This window comes from Acipenser ruthenus, chromosome 1 (genome assembly GCF_902713425.1).
Source record: "Acipenser ruthenus chromosome 1, fAciRut3.2 maternal haplotype, whole genome shotgun sequence".
NCBI classification, from domain to species: Eukaryota; Metazoa; Chordata; class Actinopteri; order Acipenseriformes; family Acipenseridae; genus Acipenser; species Acipenser ruthenus.
The window spans coordinates 11,855,608-11,880,660 of NC_081189.1; the positions used below are offsets into that span (position 1 = coordinate 11,855,608).

Consider the following 25,053-nt stretch of genomic DNA (forward strand, 5'->3'; position numbering starts at 1 on the left):
TGTGAACCTCTGAAGGTTACAATGACTAGAAAGAGAGATCTGGAAAAAGACAGAAAGATAGCCTTTAAGAAGACGCAGGGTCACAGGTCAGCGATGTCTCCCACCCTGTGTTTCCTAGAACCTCATCATTAGAAAGATCTGCGTGGTCTTTAATGACTTGATCTGGGATTCTGTCACTACATAAAAGCTGCAGATGATGCATCCTTCTTCCCAAGTTTGTTGAAATCCCAATTCAATCCCTTCTATTTCTGCGTCTCCTTTTCGAAATTCAAGCCCTTCCATTTCTGTGTCTCCTTTTCTTTGATCTCCCTGGCAATAGGTGTGAAATCACTTGGCTGGTCTTTGTAAACTTTGCAAATGCCTCTCACTAATATGGAAGTTAACACTGGAACACTACCATTCATTTTCTTGTGTCCCGCCGCAAATGGCACTAACATGAAACTATGTCAGGAAATCATGTAGATAGCGTGTTCTATGCATACAGTATATGTGCACACATAGTAGGGTTACGGAAACACCCAAACAACGCTCCAGATAATGACTCTAGTTTTAGTTTTACCATATGAACATGTAGATAATTTAGATTTTTTTCTGTGACGATAGTATCAAATTAAAACTTATCACCATCCACAGTCTGAGAGATAGTCCCATGCTTCATAGGTCTATCATCAATATAGTCCAAGCTGGAGCTGTGATGCCTGCTTCATTATATATAGTGGCAGCTCTCCTGCTCATCTTTGAATGACCCACCATTGATTGATCAAAAGACTAATTCACAATGTAAAGTGTATACTGTAAACAAAACTGTCACTGCTAGACTTGTATAGAGGACCACAGATACCTTTACTGGAAGTGGCAACGAAAGGACAGCAGTGAAAGAGTCAGCAGAGACACGCCTCTTCTACTCAGCCTTTATTGTCATTGCTGGAGCGTGGAAATCATGTAGAAATCACACATATACACAGTAGAACTTGGGCATGACTGGCAGATGCCCACACGAGTCAGTTAACTGCTAAATAGAGAATGTATTTCTCCAGTACAAAACACAGGCTATGTGCCTATTCAACTACAAGACTAGCTGTAATAAACATACAAATTTCAGATATTATTAATTAATTACAAAAAAGGCAGTTACATTGGCTAATAGGGTATAAACATTTGATAGATTCTATAAATACAATGAGATGCACCAAGCACACTCTTTAAAAAAAAATTACGAAAAAGTCAGAGATTTGTTCAAACCGTTTTGAGAACAGCAGTAACACACACATGCATGAGGGCAGTGGCACACAGAGGAGGGAGACAGGGAATGAAGACTCTACATTAAGAAGCCCAGGACAGGCTTTGAGAACAGCAGTAACGTACACATGCATGAGGGCAGTGGCACACAGAGGCCGGAGACAGGGGGGGGACCTTACTGACAGGTGGAAGGCATTAGGCGTCAGACAGGGACTTGTCACAAACAGCTGCTCTGACTCTTGATTGATAGTGTTTTTATTCTGCTGAGGAGAATGCTGCAGCATTCTAAAGCATTGAACCAAACGGTAAAGCATAACATCCCACAGTCTTCATGTGAGGTTTCAGACAGTGTGCTGAAATTAAAACGAAAATGATCACAAAGCCTGTAGGGGGTTGTGCAGACTTACATCAGTCTAAGACAATATTAGAGTTGTTGGTCTTCTACAGCACCTCAGAAGGGAAGATCAACAGTAACACCAGATAGTCATTTGATGACCATACAAATACGTTAGAGCAGTGCTGTTTAAAAATGAAGCCAAGATCCAGCAAAACTAAATAAAGACCTGCAATGCACACTCGTCATTTATCAATGGGTGAAAATGAAGAGCCCTTATTTTTACTCTACAGCATCCCAATACATTTCACTTTTGGTAACATCTAGTGATCTCCTTCTACTGTACAGCTATGGCCAACCGTTTTGCAGCACCCAATAGAATGAACTCATGTTGCTTCATAAAGTCAATGAAACCTGCTGAATAATATTACGTTAACGTATTGAATTACACACCGCTTTGTAGTTTTCCATATATTGAATGAAAAACTGACAAATTGAAAAATTTGACATTTTGAAATCTAGCATGAAATAATATACTACTATTATGGCTTCTGGTAGACTTTTGCGATATCATTTTGTAGTTTCTTTGAACATAATTTAGATATTTTATTTAATATCATGTAATCAATTATGTCTCAATCCTAAAATTCTAGGGGATGCAAAACTTTTGGCCATAAGTAATTTGTAGACATATCACATAAGGCTAGACTAGAACCAGCATTGCTAAAACATTCCTTGCTATGAGTTACTAATGCACTTGATTACCATGCTTACCAGATCATTTATATATTAAGCAAGTGTGTTATAATATTAAACTATCGATTTAGTCACAGAGAAAAAAAGTTTCACTTCAACAAATGCCCAACACATTATTTTCTCTACACAGTTTAAATAAAATAGCTCAAATAGTGATAAACAAGATTTCGTTTTTTCTGGTTTGGTCGTATGTTTTTTTTGTTTTTTTTACATTTAATTTAAAATGGATTGAATATGTTACCAGTGGCTTTAAGGATCTTATCCAGTTATAGTAAAATACATCATTCACATACACTACTCGTACTCAACAACATGTACAGTACAGTTAAACATGGATGTGTTTTTCAGGACAGTTTCTGCTATCAGTGTGGATTTCCAGACATGTCATACTCTTCCAGGCTCCAGGTCCTTCTCTTCCAGCTGGCCGATGAGCTGGATGAAGCTTTCTCTTACTGCCTCCATGTTCTCCAGCGACGAGGGCTGTAGAATCCACCGCTTCCCCCGGGCCAGGGGCTCCAGCTCAAAATACTTCTTTATCTACAAGAACAACACAGAAATACATTGATATTCAACAGGACTTTCTGCAGCCTCGTTTCAGTAACATGTCAGTACTGATCAAAATGAGGAGCCATAGCATTGTTTGATTTGGTGACAGGTTGGTAGTTTGCTCTTGTGTTTGATTTTTGGGGATAAATGCAGTGTTTGTGAAATGGAATGGGACTGACAGACCTGGACACGGGGGGCTGTTAATAGCTGCAAGTTTTGAATCTGAATGAATGTGTGAATTCTTCTTCACGAAGCAGAGTTGCTGTGTTTTGATTCACTTTTGGTTTGTCTGGCACCTTTACCTTTGTAATCATGTTGAGATGGTCGAGGCAAAATCTAGTCTTTGTCTGGTGTCTGGTACCTTTGTAATCATGTTGAGATGGTCGAGGCAAAATCTAGTCTTTGTCTGGTACCTTTATAATCATGTTGAGATGGTCGAGGCAAGGTTTAGTGTGCCTGGTATCTTTGTAATCATGTTGAGATGGTCAAGGCAAGGACTAGTCTGTCTGGTATCTTTGTGATCATGTTGAGATGGTCGAGGCAAGGTCTAGTCTGTCTGGTATCTTTGTGATCATGTTGAGATGGTCGAGGCAAGGTCTAGCTTATGTTCCATACAATTGACACAATTGGTACTAATATTGCTGTTTACATGTTACTATGTCTGTGGTAATTACTCTTAAATCAGAGCTAATCAAGTGACTGAAGAATGTTTTTTAAAACAGAGCTATTTTCATTGCATAGTCAGGTCATGTTTTAATAACAAAAAATATATATAGTGGTGAAATGTACAGTCTTCATTTGAAACAAGTGTGGACAAATAAATCTTATTGTTAAATGCAGCTTACACTATTCTGTAGGAATTGGTAGAAGAAGAATACTTAAAGTGCTCTACAAGCAATAAAAGTACTTTCAAAATTCAATAAACTAACAAATGCTACTTTTAGTGTTAAGCAAGTAGTATCATGCCAAAAACAAATTAGATTCCCAAGACACTGTCATGACTTTTTATTTATTGACATATACACTATTGTGTTAGAAAAGCAATGTTAAACTTTCTTGCCACTATAATTACACAAATGGTTGCCAAGAGACAGAATTGCATTCCTTTTTTCAGCAACAGTGTACAAGAGGAATGCAAATTGTCCCAGTAGTACAAACAGAACTACAAATATGTAAAAAGAAATACGTCTGGGGCAAAACACTTCCAGTAATTTGTACTGCCTGTGATATGATATTACGAAATACGCAATAATTCATTCACCTACGGGGTTCCAAAAGGTTATTTATGGTTTTTCTCATTCACAGCTGGCATAATAATAATAATAATAATAATAATAATAATAATAATAATAATAATAATATACACGACGATTATAACTGGCTGAAACTGCTTCCATTATTGTTTTATTGTCCATGGATGTTGTTTATCCATGGATCACCATTGTTCATGTTTCAAATTGATTCATGAAAAAAGACACAAACCCTAGGGAGAACCCAGCTCATTTTTTTGAGGATGTTGTGTCTAAATGAAACTCCTGGCTGTCACAGGAATGAGTGAACAGAACACACCAGGCAACCTTGACCTCAGACATAGGGCCTGCACTAAACCCCATCCAGCTTTCTGGAAGCCTGCCACCCAACCATAAAGACTACCACCATATTTCATCACACTTTCTCAAAGAGTTCCAGATTTATGGGGAGTTTCACCTCTGACACTGGACTTAGACTGAGCACCCTGACCTCTGACCCCCAACAGCCAGGACACAGTTTCTATCAGCATGTCGGGGGTCATTGCCTCCTCAACTAGGCTGCCCATTACCTTCCAGTTTTATTAAACTTGTTTTTAAAATGCAATGACCCCCTGAACATGCAAAGACAACTTTCAAAATGTGATCAATTTATACTGGCTCATAAAAAGACTCCATAACATTGTTTCTATACGTGGCCATACTGTCCGTACCTGTAATGTAACTTGTCTTTAAAGTCTGTGTCTTTATAATGGTGTAACATACACCCTGAATATGAATCCCATTGCATTGCTTGAAATTATATTTACACTCATTATACTTTCTAATGGTGCAACATACATGTATCAGATTGATCAGTCTGCATCGGGGGTATTAGACTGGGGGGCTGCATCAAAACAAAGAGTTCAGATCTCAACAGAAGAAACCTACAGTGTTAACGAATGTGTCTGGGTAACATGAGCCTGAAAGACCTTCACCCTCCCAAGTGTTTATCACACCCCCCCTTCTGGAGGGTTATGGGCCTGCAAGGAGAGCTACTCAACAGCAAAGCAAGCCTTTTCTACTCTGTGCTTGAATGTGAACAGTTCCATTGGTCTGAACAAGAGATCAAGCCCTATTGAAAATAGAAAACAAACATTAACATCAACACAAATCATTTTACCAGCAATAACAATGCACATACAATATAAGTACTGCTCAGAGTTGTTGTTAGGCATGTTTCCTGATGGGTGTGTAGATTTGTTTGTTTTCTGATGGATTTGTTTGTTTTCTGAAGGATTTGTTTGTTTTTTGATGGATTTGTTTGTTTTCTGATGGGTGTGTAGATTTGTTTATTTTCTGATGGGTGTGTAGATTTGTTTGTTTTCTGATGGGTGTATGGATTTGTTTGTTTTCTGATGGGTGTGTAGATTTGTTTGTTTTCTGAAGGATTTGTTTATTTTCTGAAGGATTTGTTTGTTTTTTGATGGATTTGTTTGTTTTCTGATGGGTGTGTAGATTTGTTTATTTTCTGATGGGTGTGTGGATTTGTTTGTTTTCTGATGGGTGTGTGGATTTGTATGTTTTCTGATGGGTGTGTAGATTTGTTTGTTTTCTGATGGATTTGTTTGTTTTCTGATGGGTGTGTGGATTTGTTTGTTTTCTGATGGATTTGTTTGTTTTCTGATGGATTTGTTTGTTTTCTGATGGATTTGTTTGTTTTCTGATGGGTGTGTGGATTTGTTTGTTTTCTGATGGGTGTGTGGATTTGTTTGTTTTCTGATGGATTTGTTTATTTTCTGTTGGATTTGTTTGTTTTCTGATGGATTTGTTTGTTTTCTGATGGATTTGTTTGTTTTCTGATGGATTTGTTTGTTTCCTGATGGGCGTGTGGATTTGTTTGTTTTCTGATGGATTTGTTTGTTTTCTGATGGGTGTGTAGATTTGTTTGTTTTCTGATGGATTTGTTTATTTTCTGATGGATTTGTTTGTTTTCTGATGGATTTGTTTGTTTTCTGGTGGATTTGTTTGTTTTCTGATGGATTTGTTTGTTTTCTGATGGATTTGTTTGTTTTCTGGTGGATTTGTTTGTTTTCTGGTGGATTTGTTTGTTTTCTGATGGGTGTGTGGATTTGTTTGTTTTCTGGTGGATTTGTTTGTTTTCTGATGGGTGTGTGGATTTGTTTGTTTTCCAGTGGATTTGTTTGTTTCCTGATGGGTGTGTGGATTTGTTTGTTTTCTGATGGGTGTGTAGATTTGTTTGTTTTCTGGTGGATTTGTTTGTTTTCTGATGGGTGTGTGGATTTGTTTGTTTTCTGATGGATTTGTTTGTTTTCTGATGGGTGTGTGGATTTGTTTGTTTTCTGATGGGTGTGTAGATTTGTTTGTTTTCTGATGGATTTGTTTGTTTTCTGATGGATTTGTTTGTTTTCTGATGGGTGTGTGGATTTGTTTGTTTTCTGATGGATTTGTTTGTTTTCTGATGGATTTGTTTGTTTTCTGGTGGATTTGTTTGTTTTCTGATGGATTTGTTTATTTTCTGATGGATTTGTTTGTTTTCTGATGGGTGTGTGGATTTGTTTGTTTTCTGATGGGCGTGTGGATTTGTTTGTTTTCTGATGGATTTGTTTGTTTTCTGATGGATTTGTTTGTTTTCTGATGGATTTGTTTGTTTTCTGATGGGTGTGTGGATTTGTTTGTTTTCTGATGGATTTGTTTGTTTTCTGATGGATTTGTTTGTTTTCTGGTGGATTTGTTTGTTTTCTGATGGATTTGTTTATTTTCTGATGGATTTGTTTGTTTTCTGATGGGTGTGTGGATTTGTTTGTTTTCTGATGGGCGTGTGGATTTGTTTGTTTTCTGATGGATTTGTTTGTTTTCTGATGGATTTGTTTGTTTTCTGATGGATGTGTTTGTTTTCTGATGGGTGTGTGGATTTGTTTGTTTTCTGGTGGATTTGTTTATTTTCTGATGGATTTGTTTGTTTTCTGATGGGTGTGTAGATTTGTTTGTTTTCTGATGGGCGTGTGGATTTGTTTGTTTTCTGATGGATTTGTTTGTTTTCTGATGGATTTGTTTGTTTTCTGATGGGTGTGTGGATTTGTTTGTTTTCTGATGGATTTGTATGTTTTCTGATGGGTGTGTGGATTTGTATGTTTTCTGATGGGTGTGTAGATTTGTTTGTTTTCTGATGGATTTGTTTATTTTCTGATGGATTTGTTTGTTTTCTGATGGATTTGTTTGTTTTCTGATGGGTGTGTGGATTTGTATGTTTTCTGATGGGTGTGTGGATTTGTATGTTTTCTGATGGGCGTGTGGATTTGTTTGTTTTCTGATGGATTTGTTTGTTTTCTGATGGGTGTGTGGAGTTGTATGTTTTCTGATGGGTGTGTAGATTTGTTTGTTTTCTGATGGATTTGTTTATTTTCTGATGGGTGTGTGGATTTGTTTGTTTTCTGATGGGTGTGTGGATTTGTTTGTTTTCTGATGGGTGTGTAGATTTGTTTGTTTTCTGATGGATTTGTTTGTTTTCTGATGGAGTTGTTTGTTTTCTGATGGATTTGTTTGTTTTCTGATGGGTGTGTGGATTTGTTTGTTTTCTGATGGGCGTGTGGATTTGTTTGTTTTCTGGTGGATTTGTTTGTTTCCTGATGGGCGTGTGGATTTGTTTGTTTTCTGGTGGATTTGTTTGTTTTCTGATGGGTGTGTGGATTTGTTTGTTTTCTGATGGATTTGTTTGTTTTCTGATGGGTGTGTGGATTTGTTTGTTTTCTGATGGATTTGTTTGTTTTCTGATGGGTGTGTGGATTTGTTTGTTTTCTGATGGGTGTGTGGATTTGTTTGTTTTCTGATGGGTGTGTAGATTTGTTTGTTTTCTGATGGATTTGTTTGTTTTCTGATGGATTTGTTTGTTTTCTGATGGGTGTGTGGATTTGTTTGTTTTCTGATGGATTTGTATGTTTTCTGATGGGTGTGTGGATTTGTATGTTTTCTGATGGGTGTGTAGATTTGTTTGTTTTCTGATGGATTTGTTTATTTTCTGATGGATTTGTTTGTTTTCTGATGGATTTGTTTGTTTTCTGATGGGTGTGTGGATTTGTATGTTTTCTGATGGGTGTGTGGATTTGTATGTTTTCTGATGGGCGTGTGGATTTGTTTGTTTTCTGATGGATTTGTTTGTTTTCTGATGGGTGTGTGGAGTTGTATGTTTTCTGATGGGTGTGTAGATTTGTTTGTTTTCTGATGGATTTGTTTATTTTCTGATGGGTGTGTGGATTTGTTTGTTTTCTGATGGGTGTGTGGATTTGTTTGTTTTCTGATGGGTGTGTAGATTTGTTTGTTTTCTGATGGATTTGTTTGTTTTCTGATGGAGTTGTTTGTTTTCTGATGGATTTGTTTGTTTTCTGATGGGTGTGTGGATTTGTTTGTTTTCTGATGGGCGTGTGGATTTGTTTGTTTTCTGGTGGATTTGTTTGTTTCCTGATGGGCGTGTGGATTTGTTTGTTTTCTGGTGGATTTGTTTGTTTTCTGATGGGTGTGTGGATTTGTTTGTTTTCTGATGGATTTGTTTGTTTTCTGATGGGTGTGTGGATTTGTTTGTTTTCTGATGGATTTGTTTGTTTTCTGATGGGTGTGTGGATTTGTTTGTTTTCTGATGGGTGTGTGGATTTGTTTGTTTTCTGATGGGTGTGTAGATTTGTTTGTTTTCTGATGGATTTGTTTGTTTTCTGATGGATTTGTTTGTTTTCTGATGGGTGTGTGGATTTGTTTGTTTTCTGATGGATTTGTTTGTTTTCTGATGGATTTGTTTGTTTTCTGGTGGATTTGTTTGTTTTCTGATGGATTTGTTTATTTTCTGATGGATTTGTTTGTTTTCTGATGGGTGTGTGGATTTGTTTGTTTTCTGGTGGATTTGTTTATTTTCTGATGGATTTGTTTGTTTTCTGATGGGTGTGTAGATTTGTTTGTTTTCTGATGGGCGTGTGGATTTGTTTGTTTTCTGATGGATTTGTTTGTTTTCTGATGGGTGTGTGGATTTGTTTGTTTTCTGGTGGATTTGTTTATTTTCTGATGGATTTGTTTGTTTTCTGATGGGTGTGTAGATTTGTTTGTTTTCTGATGGGCGTGTGGATTTGTTTGTTTTCTGATGGATTTGTTTGTTTTCTGATGGGTGTGTGGATTTGTTTGTTTTCTGATGGATTTGTATGTTTTCTGATGGGTGTGTGGATTTGTATGTTTTCTGATGGGTGTGTAGATTTGTTTGTTTTCTGATGGATTTGTTTATTTTCTGATGGATTTGTTTGTTTTCTGATGGATTTGTTTGTTTTCTGATGGGTGTGTGGATTTGTTTGTTTTCTGATGGATTTGTTTGTTTTCTGATGGATTTGTTTGTTTTCTGATGGGTGTGTGGATTTGTTTGTTTTCTGATGGGCGTGTGGATTTGTTTGTTTTCTGATGGATTTGTTTGTTTTCTGATGGATTTGTTTATTTTCTGATGGATTTGTTTGTTTTCTGATGGGTGTGTAGATTTGTTTGTTTTCTGATGGATTTGTATGTTTTCTGATGGATTTGTTTGTTTTCTGATGGGTGTGTGGATTTGTTTGTTTTCTGATGGGCGTGTGGATTTGTTTGTTTTCTGATGGATTTGTTTGTTTTTGAGGAGTGTGTGGATTTGTTTGTTGAAAATATTTGATGATAACATTGAAAATAATTGGCATGTTATATGTTTTCACACACTAACCCACTTAATATGTTTGTTCTCTGCCAGTCAGAGAAAACAAAATAAGAGCAAAATAAATAATTCTGTATGCCACCAACCTTTTTTAAAACTTAATTTAATTATTAATTATAATATTTAACCAGGAAAACCTATTACGAGATAACATGTTGTTAATAAAGCAATGGTTAATGATTAAAGAGTCGTTGGTAGAGTTAATGCCCTTTGACTTTGTCGTTAACTGCAGATAACCAACCCGTTTCTCAGGGATTAAACACAATTCCATTCAGACATAAGCTCCCTCCCTCAAGAAATACCCAGACAGCTTTTGAAATGAGCACAAGGTCACCCAGTTTAGCCTGTTCCAGGTCAATGGGAGTCAATGCAGAAGCCTGCTCTGCCAGGAAAGCTCATTAAATCTGTTAAAGGTGTATTCATGTATAAGAGTGACCCTGTAACCCAGAACGTGGGACCCTCCGCCTCACTGAGCAAGAGGAGCAATACCCGGATTCTTCACTTCTAATACAGCATACAGACAGCAATGGCTACAGCGCGGGCACAAGCTTTGCATCACCTGCAATGTTAGGATTGAGACATAATCCTATATATATATATGTGTGTGTGAGTTTATTTAACATCATGTAACCAAAGAAACTACAAACTGATGTTGCAAAAGTCTACTGGAAGCCATAATAATAGTACATTATTTCATGTTAGATTTCAAAATGTCACATTTTTCAATTTCTGTCAGTTTTTCGTGAAGTATATGCGAAACTACAACGCGGTATGTAATTCAAGGTGTTAACATTATTCAGCAGGTTTCATTGGACTTTATGGAGCACAATGAGTTAATTCTACAGGGTGATGCAACACTTTTGTCCACAGATAAAGCCCATGCAGTGTGCAATACAAGAGAGTCCTGGACCTCCAGCCCTGCTGGCTCATACCTGTGCTGCAGTTTATTAACTACACAGGAAATCCTCACCTCACAATGTGATTCCTGTTTGAAATTCTTCTGCAAGGAGGACTATCTGGTATCACTTGATTGAGTAAAATGAAATGCCAAAACTCTGAGAAGGTACTGGCACTTCTAGCTTGTGATGAAATAACCATGACTGACAGCTCTCCACACAAAGGCCTATAATCCTTATGGGAAAACAGGGTCCCTCTGCTGTAGTGGAGTCCACTCATTACTCTCTGTGTTTACACAATTGTGTTCACTTGGAAACAACTTGCCAAATGAAATACCAAAAAATAAAATACATATTGGTACTGCATATGTTTTGGTGCTGACTTTAGCGAAAAGTGATATGAGAATCAAATGTTCTGTTTACCTACATACAGTAGCATATCTCCATTCACATTCCTGATTGAGCAACAATCTGTTTTTTGTGCCAAATTATGCAGAAGGGTTTTTATTGCCATACAGACGGCATTAAAAACATAAATATAATGTGAGCCAAGTGCTGAGAGCAGCCCAGTCCTGATAGTCTTCCTGCCTGGGACTACAGCACTGCAGAGCAGCCCAGCCCTGATAGAGTTAACATCTAGAAAACAGAAAGTACTGATTAGAGGAGAAACCTCAAAATGGAGCAAGGTAACCAATGGTGTACCACAGGGATCAGTATTAGGTCCTCTGCTATTCGTAATCGACATTAATGACTTAGATTCTGGTATAGTAAGCAAACTTGTTAAATTTGCTGACGACACAAAAATAGGAGTGGCAAACACTGTTGCAGCAGCAAAGGTCATTCAAAATGATCTAGACAGCATTCAGAACTGGACAGACACATGGCAAATTACATTTAATAGAGAAAAGTGTAAGGTACTACATGCAGGCAATAAAATTGTGCACTGTAAATACAATATGGGAGATACTGAAATTGAAGAAGGAATCTATGTAAAAGATCTAGGAGTTTATGTTGACTCAGAAATGTCTTCATCTAGATAATGTAGGGAAGCTATAAAAAAAAGGCCAACAAAATGCTCGGATATATAGTGAAAAATGTTTAAATCAAGGGAAGTTATGTTAAAACTTTACAATGCATTAGTAAGACCTCATCTAGAATACTGTGTTCAGTTCTGGTCACCTTGCTACAAAAAGGATATTGCTGCTCTAGAAAGAGTGCAAAGAAGAGCGACCAGGATTATTCCGGGTTTAAAAGGCATGTCATATGCAAACATGCTAAAAGAACTGAATCTATTCAGTCTTGACCAAAGAAGACTACCTGGAGATCTGATTCAATAAGTTACTAACAACCAAAACGAGCAGGATAGGCTGAATGGCCTCCTCTCATTTGTAAATGTTCTTATGTTCTTATGAGTCTCCCTGCCTGGTACCCCAGCACTACAAAGCAGCCCAGCCCTGATAGAGTCTCCCTGCTTGGGACCACAGCACTGCACAGCAGCCCAGCCCTGATAGAGTCTCCCTGCCTGGGACCACAGCACTGCACAGCAGCCCAGCGCTGATAGAGTCTCTGTGCCTGGGACCACAGCACTGCACAGCAGCCCAGTCCTGATAGAGTCTCCCTGCCTGGGACCACAGCCCAGCCCCTGATTGAGTGGAATTCTTTTTTTTTTGTGACACAGTCTCTACAGCTTGAACATGACACCCAGATTACTTGCTCTTCAGCATTTTGCAGGTTACAAGGAAATATAATCAGTGTGTGTTGAAACATAAGAATAGTTTGCTAAGGATTATACTCCAGATGAACCTCATTTCCCCTTCTTATGTAAACAGCAAGTCTTTGTTGCACACACGCACATCTATTTTCACTCAATCACCAAACAATAAAATCCAATATTTTGCTGTTATTTTTAAAATTCTCAATAATGTTACAACCTCTGAATGATTTCCTATTTCCTCTAAAATAAGCTTCGGAGGAATGAAATGGGGAATTTGATTTAGGAGCAGACACACATATTGGAACCTATTGCCCTGAGCCACGGACACAAGACTACTCGAAACATGCTGTACAGCTAAAAAAAATCATTGGGCTCAAAGAACCAATCTTGTACACATTGACTTCTTCCTTTAGGCTAGCATTAGTCTAGACATCATAGCAGGGTTGACATTATTCAATAAACCCATTAGAAATAGGAGAATGGTTTGTCTATCTAATAGAAGAGTTCAAGTTTCTACATACTGTAGATCAGACTTTAGATGCTAGATCTGCAGTAAGTGACCTGTGTCAAATGTAGATGAATGCAGCTATTGCTCTGTGGCAGAAGAGTAAAGAAGTAAAAAAAGGATTAAAGCATTTGAACTATGACTGTGTCTCCTGAATCATTTCAGGGAAATAAAGAGACAGATGCAGAGATGGGATTTACTGACCCTCTTATTCACATCACAACATGGAGTAGTTGTAGAGAGCAATGAGCTCATCTTACCATTACATTACACATCCTAGGAGAGCGGCACTAACATCTTACACGGTTTGATTGGCTTTGATTTTGCTGTTACCAGATTCGCTTCATATCCTATACGTGTGTCTGTGATGATGTTGTACACAAACATTCAGTGACACTGTTGTGTCAACCTATAACAATGCAGCGATATTTTAAAATCTAAAGCATGGGAAAGGGGCAGTTTGATCCATCACCCCTTCTTTCCAGGGTGGAATCCAATTTCTTCAGTGAACAGCAGCAGTGATGTCATCGCTTCAGCTGGTAGAATATCCAGACATTTATTAAACCTCATTTCTATTTCTCATGTGGGTTTGTTTTTCTCATTTAAAAATGGGTGCAATAAATAAGTAGTTATTGACATTCCATTGGTCACGTCTTCCTAATTACTGATACAGAAGTGCCTCTGAATTCCAGTCCACCTCATCATCAATGTGATGCCATTGGCACATTTAACAAACTTAAAATGCATTTCTGCTTCAAGGCTATTTGCAGTATACAAGCTAGGCACAAGGTCTGAGCACTGACCCTCAGTACTTCCCTTGAGTTTGACGGTGATCATCTTACAAGCATCCATTCTACCCAGAGTACCTGCTACTTTTATCTCAGTCAGCAGACTGGGACACACTTTATAGAGCAGATATTATTATTATTATTATTTATTTATTTCTTAGCAGACGCCCTTATCCAGGGCGACTTACAATTGTTACAAGATATCACATTATTTTTACATACAATTACCCATTTACACAGTTGGGTTTTTACTGGAGCAATCTAGGCAAAGTACCTTGTCCCCTACCTGGGATTGAACCCAAGACCCTCTGGTCAAGAGTCCAGAGCCCTAACCACTACTCCACACTGCTGCCCGTTCTGTTTGAACCCTTGACACTTTAGACTTGTTTATAGCCTACACACACGTATTTGCAGAATAATTATGCTTATTAATATTTAGTATTATTGTTTTCCTGATCTGGATGCTGTCCTGATTTTATCTTAAAATGCAAGACCAGTGCCAAGCTGGGTCTGTTTCAATAAAGCTGTGTTCTTGATGGGTCTCTTCCAATAAGGCTGTGTTCTTGCTGGGTCTGTTTCAATAAGGCTATGTTCTTGCTGGGTCAGTTTCAATAATGCTGTGTTCTTGCTGGGTCTGTTTCAATAATGCTGTGTTCTTATTGGGTCTGTTTCAATAATGCTGTGTTCTTATTGGGTCTGTTTCAATAATGCTGTGTTCTTGCTGGGTATGTTCCAATAAGGCTGTGTTCTTGCTGGGTATGTTCCAATAACGCTGTGTTCTTGCTGGGTCTGTTTCAATAAGGCTGTGTTCTTGCTGGGTCTGTTTCAATAATGCTGTTTTCTTGCTGGGTCTATTCCAATAAAGCTGTGTTCTTGCTGGGTCTATTCCAATAAAGCTGTGTTCTTGCTGGGTCTATTCCAATAAAGCTGTGTTCTTGCTGGGTCTGTTTCAATAAGGCTGTGTTCTTGCTGGGTCTGTTTCAATAAGGCTGTGTTCTTGCTGGGTCTGTTTCAATAAGGCTGTGTTCTTGCTGGGTCTGTTTCAATAAAGCTGTGTTCTTGCTGGGTCTGTTTCAATAAGGCTATGTTCTTGATGGGTCTCTTCCAATAAGGCTGTGTTCTTGCTGGGTCAGTTTTAATAAAGCTGTGTTCTTGCTGGGTCTGTTTCAATAAGGCTGTGTTCTTGCTGGGTCTGTTTCAATAAGGCTGTGTTCTTGCTGGGTCTGTTTCAATAAGGCTGTGTTCTTGCTGGGTCTGTTTCAATAAGGCTGTGTTCTTGCTGGGTCTGTTTCAATAAAGCTGTGTTCTTGCTGGGTCTGTTTCAATAAGGCTATGTTCTTGATGGGTCTCTTCCAATAAGGCTGTGTTCTTGCTGGGTCAGTTTTAATAAAGCTGTGTTCTTGCTGGGTCTGTTTCAATAAGGCTGTGTTCTTGCTGGGTTTGTTTCAATAATGCTGTGTTCTTATTGGGTCTGTTTCAATAATGCTGTGTTCTTATTGGGTCTGTTTCAATAATGCTGTGTTCTTGCTGGGTCTATTCCAATAAAGCTGTGTTCTTGCTGGGTCTATTCCAATAAAGCTGTGTTCTTGCTGGGTCTGTTTCAATAAGGCTGTGTTTGAATTCGGCCCCTCCTTGGTGTTTACAGTGATGATCGCTGGCATATAAGCAGCACTGGGTGTAGTTAATGAGTGAAAGTCCCCAACTCAAATATCAGAGACCACCAATTACCCTGTCTGAAACTTGTAAAATGGTCTGCTACACACCAAAACGATATTGCTTAAATAACCCAAAATGCATTACCCATGAAATTGATCTGTTTTAATTTGTTCATTCTAAACCTCCTCAAGTTTCCATTTTATCTGTAGAGAGCAGATGCACATCTGCCTATCCACAAATCATTACGCCCATAAAGACACTGGCTGACTAAAGGGAACATCAAAGAGATTTCACAAAAAATTCAATGCATCCCATGAACTCAAAAGGATTAGGGATAAAAAGTTAAATTTGTATAGATCAGTAAAGACGTATTCTGTGTTCAGTATTCAGAATTCAATATTACTTCAGGCATAATTAAACATTTGCTCTTGAAATTTCAATATTACTTTTTATTATTGTAAACCGGATGTTAGCTCCCCTTGATAAATGTGATTTTTATTATTGTAAACCGGATATTAGCTTCCCTTGATAAATGTGTTTTTTATTATTGTAAACCAGAGGTTAGCTCCCCTTGATCAATGTGTTTTTTATCATTGTAAACCGGATGTTAGCTCCCCTTGATCAATGTGTTTTTTTATTATTGTAAACCAGATGTTAGCTCCCCTTGATAAATGTGTTTTTTATCATTGTAAACTGGATGTTAGCTCCCCTTGATAAATGTGTTTTTTATCATTGTAAACCGGATGTTAGCTCCCCTTGATAAATGTGTTTTATATCATTGTAAACCGGATGTTAGCTCCCCTTGATAAATGTGTTTTTTATTATTGTAAACCGGAGGTTAGCTCCCCTTGATCAATGTGTTTTTTATCATTGTAAACCGGATGTTAGCTCCCCTTGATAAATGTGTTTTTTTATTATTGTAAACCGGAGGTTAGCTCCCCTTGATAAATGTGTTTTTTATCATTGTAAACCGGATGTTAGCTCCACTTGATAAATGTGTTTTTTATTATTGCAAACCGGATGTTAGCTCCCCTTGATCAATGTGTTTTTTATCATTGTAAACCGGATGTTAGCTCCCCTTGATAAATGTGTTTTTTATTATTGTAAACCAGATGTTAGCTCCCCTTGATAAATGTGTTTTTTATCATTGTAAACCGGATGTTAGCTCCCCTTGATAAATGTGTTTTTTATTATTGTAAACCGGATGTTAGCTCCCCTTGATAAATGTGTTTTTTATTATTGTAAACTGGATGTTAGCTCCCCTTGATAAATGTGTTTTTTATTATTGTAAACTGGATGTTAGCTCCCCTTGATAAATGTGTTTTTTATCATTGTAAACCGGATGTTAGCTCCCCTTGATAAATGTGTTTTTTATTATTGTAAACCAGATGTTAGCTCCCCTTGATAAATGTGTTTTTTATCATTGTAAACCGGATGTTAGCTCCCCTTGATAAATGTGTTTTTTATTATTGTAAACCGGATGTTAGCTCCCCTTGATAAATGTGTTTTTTATTATTGTAAACTGGATGTTAGCTCCCCTTGATAAATGTGTTTTTTATTATTGTAAACTGGATGTTAGCTCCCCTTGATAAATGTGTTTTTTATCATTGTAAACCGGATGTTAGCTCCCCTTGATAAATGTTCTCTTTCTTCTGACCAGTTCATTTGGGATTTTTTGGCTTAAATAAATAATCTTTCAGTTTTGATTCCCTAAAACAATAAATGTGTGCAGACTAGATAAGGCGACCATGTTTGACCCAATGAAGCGATTCCCTATGGCAGAATGCAGGTTTATTCTGTAGTAGCTTGTGGAAGTGTGCATGGACAGCCACACTGCTGCCTTGCAGATCTCCACCTCAAAGTCCTTTGCACAGAGGTGCTGAATGTTCTAATGGAATTGTCAGTGACAAAACCTAGAAGTGCCTCTCTAACAACTTCAGCAGTTCAGTGACAAATGAACTCACTGGCAGAGGTGTGCTCCAGGATCCAGAACAGCATAAATATTTAACAATGTCAGTGCATATGACAATGGTGTTGAGTCAGTTAGAATGACCATGAGAACTGAGCTTCTCTAAATGCACAGACATGCATGTTTACATCAGACAGAGAGAAAGAGAGAGTCTCCTTTTCCACTGGGGATCCAAGCTCTGGCAATACTGGCAGACAAGCTGGCCATCTGCCTGGGATTATACACACAGTCTACACTATGAATACCGTACAGTATATGGAAATCCTTGTCAGGCATTGCTAAGGAACTTTACAGCTAAGGCACAACCAATACGCCTGAGATCATAGTCAAGTGCTGTCTGAACCCCCACACAGGCATATGATTGCAGACCAGAAGCTATGGCTGAATCTTTTCATTGGACATAGACAACAAGCATTTTAGCATAAGATAAGAGACCATTGTTTTCTATACCATGGCTGGGTACTATGAGGTGCATGCATTATCTGTGCTGCTTTGGCATAACACTTCAGATCACAGCTAGATGCATATCGTGTATTTATTCATTATACACAAGGCTAATGTAATAATCACTTGATTGCATTATTAATTGTTTGTTAATAGAGCAGCAGATACACTTTTCCAGCCATGCAAGGCTGGTCGTCTTGCAAAGCAAAACAAAAAGAACCCTGACAGGATCAATAACTGCATAGCAGCCCCTTGACTGACGGTAACCCAAGGCATGTACAGGAGGTCACAGGAACGGTGTGTTTGCCTGGCCTGATCACTGATTCACAGTAACTAACATCTGGATCCAGTGGCTTGAATGAGGCTCTGGCAAGCCACCATGCCATTGTCACTGTTCCTCTGCATGTGGGGCTTGGCTCCCCTCACTTGCTCTGAAGGGGCTGATCTGGCCAGGCCAGGCCTAACACAAGTGAGCGAGAGAAAGCACACAGGCCTAAAGGTTGGTTCATACTTCAGACTCTGACATCATTTCTGGTCGGAGCCGAGGGTCTCTGACCCTGTGCGACAGGTACTAATTACGTCATCCACATTCTTGCGACGTGCGTCTGCTTTGGAAAGTCGTGCAGCCTTTTCTCATGTGTCTGCGACCTGAAATCGCACAGGCTCGGGTAATGTTGAAAAATGTCAACATTTGCTGCATGTTTGGAGTGCACAACTTTTATAGCTGTCTGTGCCTGACCTATCGCATTCATCTGCGACAGAAGTATGAACCAGCCCTAACACAACTGAGCAAGAGAATACGCACAAAGCATGGAGGCCTGTTGCTAGGCACAGCGTCACTACATCAAAAGCTGGAACACTCAAATGACCTGGAATTGTCTGAAGAATCCATCTGATCAGCTTCCTTACATTTCCACAATGGTACTCTTCATACAGTATGTAAACGTGAAGGTATTTTTTGGATTCAATGTACTTGTTACAGCATGTGCGGTGCTTTCAGGAAACGCATTCAGCTGCCTATGAACAGCGGACGCCTGGATAACTTCTTCTCAAATCATATCAATGAAATGATCCTACACAGTTTGTATTTGTTTTTCATTTGCTTCCAATCACAACGATGTATCAATTTACCACCCAGATTGTATTCCTTGTGCTGCGACAATGAATCAGAATTAACTGAATAAATCAAAACTTTTCATTAATATTTTAATAATTCATTTTTTGTATAAGGCCTCATTTCTACTCTTTGTAGACATAATTCTTAGTTGTTTGTTTTAAATAAGAGGAATTGAACCCATCAGTCTATAAGAGGAAAAAACTCAATAGATAGATAGATAGATAGATAGATAGATAAATAGATAGATAGATAACCAGTAAACGTGTAGTTTTACCAGCTCAGCGGTCAATGTACAGACGTGCTCAAATTTGTTGGTACCCTTACAGCTCATTGAAATAATGCTTCATTCCTCCTGAAAAGTGATGAAATTAAAAGCTATTTTATCATGTATACTTGCATGCCTTTGGTATGTCATAGAATAAAGCAAAGAAGCTGTGAAAAGAGATGAATTATTGCTTATTCTACAAAGATATTCTAAAATGGCCTGGACACATTTGTTGGTACCCCTTAGAAAAGGTAATAAATAACTGGATTTTAGTGATATTTCAAACTAATTAGTTTCTTTAATTAGTATCACACATGTCTCCAATCTTGTAGTCAGTCATTCAGCCTATTTAAATGGAGAAAAGTAGTCACTGTGCTGTTTGGTATCATTGTGTGCACCACACAGAACATGGACCAGAGAAAGCAAAGGAGAGAGTTGTCTGAGGAGATCAAAAAGAAAATAATAGACAAGCATGGTAAAGGTAAAGGCTACAAGACCATCTCCAAGCAGCTTGATGTTCCTGTGACAACAGTTGCAAATATTATTAAGAAGTTTAAGGTCCATGGAACTGTAGCCAACCTCCCTGGGCGCGACCGCAAGAGGAAAATCAACCCCAGACTGAACAGAAGGATAGTGCAAATGGTAGAAAAAGAACCAAGGCTAACTGCCAAAGAGATCTATCACTCCCCTCCTCAAAAAACCTACCCTCGACCCCACCTCCCTCCAGAGCTACCGTCCTGTCTCCCTCCTACCCTTCCTCTCCAAAACCCTCGAGCGGACTGTACACCGCCAGCTCTCTGCTTTCCTGTCCAACCACTCTCTGCTTGACCCTCTCCAATCTGGCTTCCGCTCTGCTCACTCCACTGAAACCGCCCTCCTGTCTGTCACCAACTCCCTTAAGTGTGCCCGAGCTGCCTCTCTCTCCTCTGTCCTAATTCTCCTCGACCTCTTTGCTGCCTTTGACACTGTTGATCACTCTATTCTACTATCATCTCTTGCTGACCTGGGGATCTCTGGCACTGCTCTGGCCTGGTTCTCCTCCTACCTCTCCAACCGCACTTACCAGGTAACCTGGCGTGGAGCAACCTCCACACCTCACCCTCTCTTAACTGGAGTCCCCCAAGGGTCAGTCTTGGGTCCTCTCCTGTTCTCTCTCTACACCCGCTCCCTGAGCCCCCTCATCGCATCCTACGGTTTCTCATACCACTTCTATGCTGATGATGCTCAGATTTTCCTCTCCTTCCCCACCTCTGACTCCACCATCTCCTCCCGTATCTCTACCTGTCTGTCTGCTATTTCCTCCTGGATGCACTCGCATCACCTCAAACTCAACCTCTCTAAATCTGACCTCCTTTTCTTTCCCTCCTCCTCCCCCTCCTCTGATCTCTCTATCTCTGTTCCTCTGGAATCTACCACACTCTCTCCCTCTTCCTCAGCTAAGAACCTTGGAGTCACCCTGGACCCCTGCCTCTCTTATTCCCAGCACATCTCCACTCTGGCACGCACTTGCAGATTCTTCCTGAGCAACATCCGAAGAATCCGACCCTTCCTCACCAACTATGCTACCCAGCTCCTGGTCCAGGCCCTGGTACTCTCCCGCCTAGACTACTGCAACTCCCTCCTGGCTGGCCTCCCTGCGTCCGCCACCCGTCCGCTCCAGCTCATCCAGAACTCTGCCGCTCGCCTGGTGTTCTCTCTACCTCGCTTCGCCCACGCTACTCCACTACTCCGCTCGCTCCACTGGCTCCCGATCACCGCTCGCATCCAGTTCAAGACTCTTGTACTAGCCTACAGATGCCTTGATCAGACTGCACCCAGCTACCTCCAGACCCTCATCTCTCCCTACACCCCCACTCGACCTCTCCGCTCCGCCTGCACTAGAAGACTGGCTCCACCTCCGCTACGCTCCCCTGCCTCCCGAGCCCGCTCCTTCTCCACCCTTGCTCCGCAGTGGTGGAACGACCTTCCTACAGATGTCAGGACTGCCCAGTCCCTGACCACATTCCGGCGCCTCCTTAAGACTCACCTCTTCAAACAGCACCTGTAGAACTCCTCTGTTGTATCCTGGGACACTATCACCCTTCATTTAAATATGCTTTATTTTGCTCTTATCTGCCGCCTATTTTACTGCATTTAATCCTGTACTTCAGAATATTGTAATCTGCCAAGTGTTTAATCTGTAGTATTTTGTACTTAATCATATCCTGATGTAACTATCACTATTTAATCATATCCTGATGTAACTTTCACTATTATCTGCTGTATTATTGAATTGTGGTTTGTCACACTTGAGAATTATTGTATTTCTTGTTTTTATTGTATGACTTATATTGTAACACTTGAATGTATTTGTATTTGCTTGCGATTGTAAGTCGCCCTGGATAAGGGCGTCTGCTAAGAAATAAATAATAATAATAATAATACAAGTTGAACTCCAAGGTGAAGGTATGTCAGTTTCTGATCGCACCATCCGTCGCTTTTTGAGCGAAAGTGGGCTCCATGGAAGAAGACCCAGGAGGACTCCACTTTTGAAAGAAAAACATAAAAAAGCCAGACTGGAATTTGCTAAAATGCATATTGACAAGCCACAATCCTTCTGGGAGAATGTCCTTTGGACAGATGAGTCAAAACTGGAGCTTTTTGGCAAGTCACATCAGCTCTATGTTCACAGATGAAAAAATGAAGCTTTCAAAGAAAAGAACATCATACCTACAGTGAAACATGGAGGAGGCTCGGTTATGTTTTGGGGCTGCTTTGCTGTGCCTGGCACAGGGTGCCTTGAATCTGTGCAGGGCACAATGAAATCTCAAGACTATCAAGGCATTCTGGAGCGAAACGTACTGCCAGGTGTCAGAAAGCTCTGTCTCAGTCGCAGGTCATGGGTCCTCCAACAGGATAATGACCCAAAACACACAGCTAAAAGCACCCAAGAATGGATAAGAACAAAACATTGGACTATTCTGAAGTGGCCTTCTATGAGTCCTGATCTGAATCCTATCGAACATCTATGGAAACAGCTGAAACTTGCAGTCTGGAGAAGGCACCCATCAAACCTGAGACAGCTGGAGCAGTTTGCTCAGGAAGAGTGGGCCAAACTACCTGTTAACAGGTGCAGAAGTCTCATTGAGAGCTACAGAAAATGTTTGATTGCAGTGATTGCCTCTAAAGGTTTTGCAACAAAATATTAGGTTAGCGGTCCCATCATTTTTGTCCATGCCATTTTCATTTGTTTTCTTATTTACAATATTATGTTAAATAAAAAATCAAAAGCAAAGTCTGATTTCTATTAAATATGGAATAAACAATGGCGGATGCCAATTACTTTTGTCAGTTTCAAGTTATTTCAGAGAAAATTGTGCATTCTTCGTTTTTTGTGGAGGGGTACCAACAAATTTGAGCACGTCTGTATAAAATAACTGAGGAGGTGGTAGTTAAAATGCTACAGCATTTGAGGTGAATTCAGAAATAAAGTAGTGTCAGTGCACTTAATGAAAAAAAAAAAGATTTCTGTAAGATCTGTTACGTACTTGGCTATTTAACCAATTTATTATTTATTTTTCTTAAACAACAGCCTTAGGATTTATTTTTTATTATTGCAATATTATTATTATTATAAAAACATTAATACATGGCCTCTGCTAAATACATTATTATTATTATTATTATTATTATTATTATTATTATTATTATTATTATTATTATTATTACATAAATAATAATAATAATAATAATAATAATAATAATAATAATAATAATAATAATAATAATAATAATAATAATAATAATGTATTTAGCAGGGACCATGTATTAATGTTGTGTCCTATATACTTTTGTAAAAAAAAAAAAAAAAAAAAAGTACTTTCCAGATTGTATTTGAAATCAAAATTAGGTATGGTTATAATGACATCTCTTTATCAAAGCTCATGCCTCTACTAAGTTTGGTTTAGTGTTATTAAGGGGTTAGCATCATTGTATTAAAATGAACTCATTGAGAAACAAGCATAACTAACACAAGTGTGCACAGGTTTTGCATTTCAGTGAGAATCATACTTACTACTATCTCCTTAGTTATTTTATACATTGACTGCTGAGCTGGTTAATCTACACATACTACATACTAAGCTACACATGAACCGTAACATTATATATATATATCTCCTGCCAGAGCTAAATCCACAGTTCGCTTGTGAATTGTCTGTTTCTACACAGGACAGGTCTTAAAAATAGGTCTTGTATATCATAATATGTCAGAAGATCTCAGAGCTGTGGATGAGCTCAGATATCACCGAATCTGACAGATCTCTGTTTGACTCAGACTCATGTCACGTGTGAATTGAGTTCAGAAGTCTTGACTTTGTCCTTATTGGACAGCTATTTGCATCTACTGCCTGTCAAACAATGGAGCAGGATTTACCACAGCTGGAGGTCCATCCTCAAAAGGAGTTCTGCATTGAATAGGCTTGGAGATCGAGTTCCCCTCTCATCCCGTTATACTGGTCCCTCCAGGTCAAGGTTCAGGACATCGACTGAGATGTGTGGGAAAGCAGTGCAGACTGTCAGCCCTCCCCTTGATAGACTTACAGACAGACAGACAGACCGCTGTCTGCATTGAGCTTCTTATATAAAGTGGTCTAGAAGGGGTTAAGAATATGCATTGCAGTTAGCAGCACTGTGGTTAAAGGAACAATATACAGTACAGAAATGAATGGGACTGATCACCACTTACACCTATGTCTCTCTCCACTGTTTGACTTGTTTTTCAATTAGATGAATGAGAAAGCTTAAATCAGGTATATAAATAACACTGTCCTTATTAGACAAACCCCAGCTCCTCCTCTACCGCAGCGCTACTGTATGTCTATGACTTCACAATAATCCCCCTTTGCTCTATAAAACTCAATCTTTCAGATTTGTACAAGCCGACCTCAGCTTCTTTGAGCAACGAGGATCTGACCGGTTAATTAGTCAAGTCATGGAGACTTTCAATGGATTTCTACAGCCCACGCTTACCTGAAATATCTGCTTCTGAGGACTGACACCAAGAGCCAAGCCACTAGCTTACTACAGCCCACGCTTACCTGAAATATCTGCTTCTGAGGACTGACACCAAGATCCAAGCCACTAGGTTACTACAGCCCAAGCTTACTTGAAATACCTGCTTCTGAGGACTGACACCAAGATCCAAGCCACTAGCTTACTACAGCCCAAGCTTACTTGAAATACCTGCTTCTGAGAACTGACACCAAGAGCCAAGCCACTACCTTACTACAGCCCAAGCTTACCTGAAATACCTGCTTCTGAGGACTGACACCAAGAGCCAAGCCACTAGCTTACTACAGCCCACGCTTACCAGAAATATCTGCTTCTGAGGACTGACACCAAGATCCAAGCCACTAGGTTACTACAGCCCACGCTTACCTGAAATACCTGCTTCTGAGGACTGACACCAAGAGCCAAGCTACTACCTTACTACAGCCCAAGCTTACCTGAAATACCTGCTTCTGAGGACTGACACCAAGAGCCAAGCCACTAGCTTACTACAGCCCACGCTTACCAGAAATATCTGCTTCTGAGGACTGACACCAAGATCCAAGCCACTAGGTTGCTGGATCAGGGCAGAACAAAGATTTCTCTCAGGCATTACCCCTCAGTATTGCCCAATGGACATCCAGACAGCTCCTCTTGTAGTAATAAGAAGTGCTTCTTTTCTCTCCTGGTTTTAAAGACAGCTCCTCTAATAAGAAGCGCTGTCTTTTATATTGTTAGTTGCAGTGCTGTTGATTTTACTAAACCCTCTAATAAAAATGTAACATTTTATGATGCCATCTTGACTTTATTTTAAAGTAGTAATAGTGTGTTTTTAATTG

The 25,053-nt window shown here is 39.1% G+C and overlaps 1 protein-coding gene across 2 annotated transcripts in view; it reads right to left on the reverse strand.

Annotated features, from left to right (window-relative positions):
- Nucleotides 1–895: 895 nt before the first annotated feature.
- LOC117403706 (ADP-ribosylation factor-like protein 15) overlaps nucleotides 896–25,053 on the reverse strand; it is a 118,104-nt gene continuing 93,946 nt past the window's right edge. For both annotated transcript variants that reach the window (XM_059001146.1, XM_059001091.1), the window contains exon 5: nucleotides 896–2,866. In XM_059001146.1, the coding sequence (XP_058857129.1) occupies nucleotides 2,714–2,866 (153 nt within the window). In that variant the 3' untranslated portion in view covers nucleotides 896–2,713. The remainder of the gene's footprint in view (nucleotides 2,867–25,053) is intronic.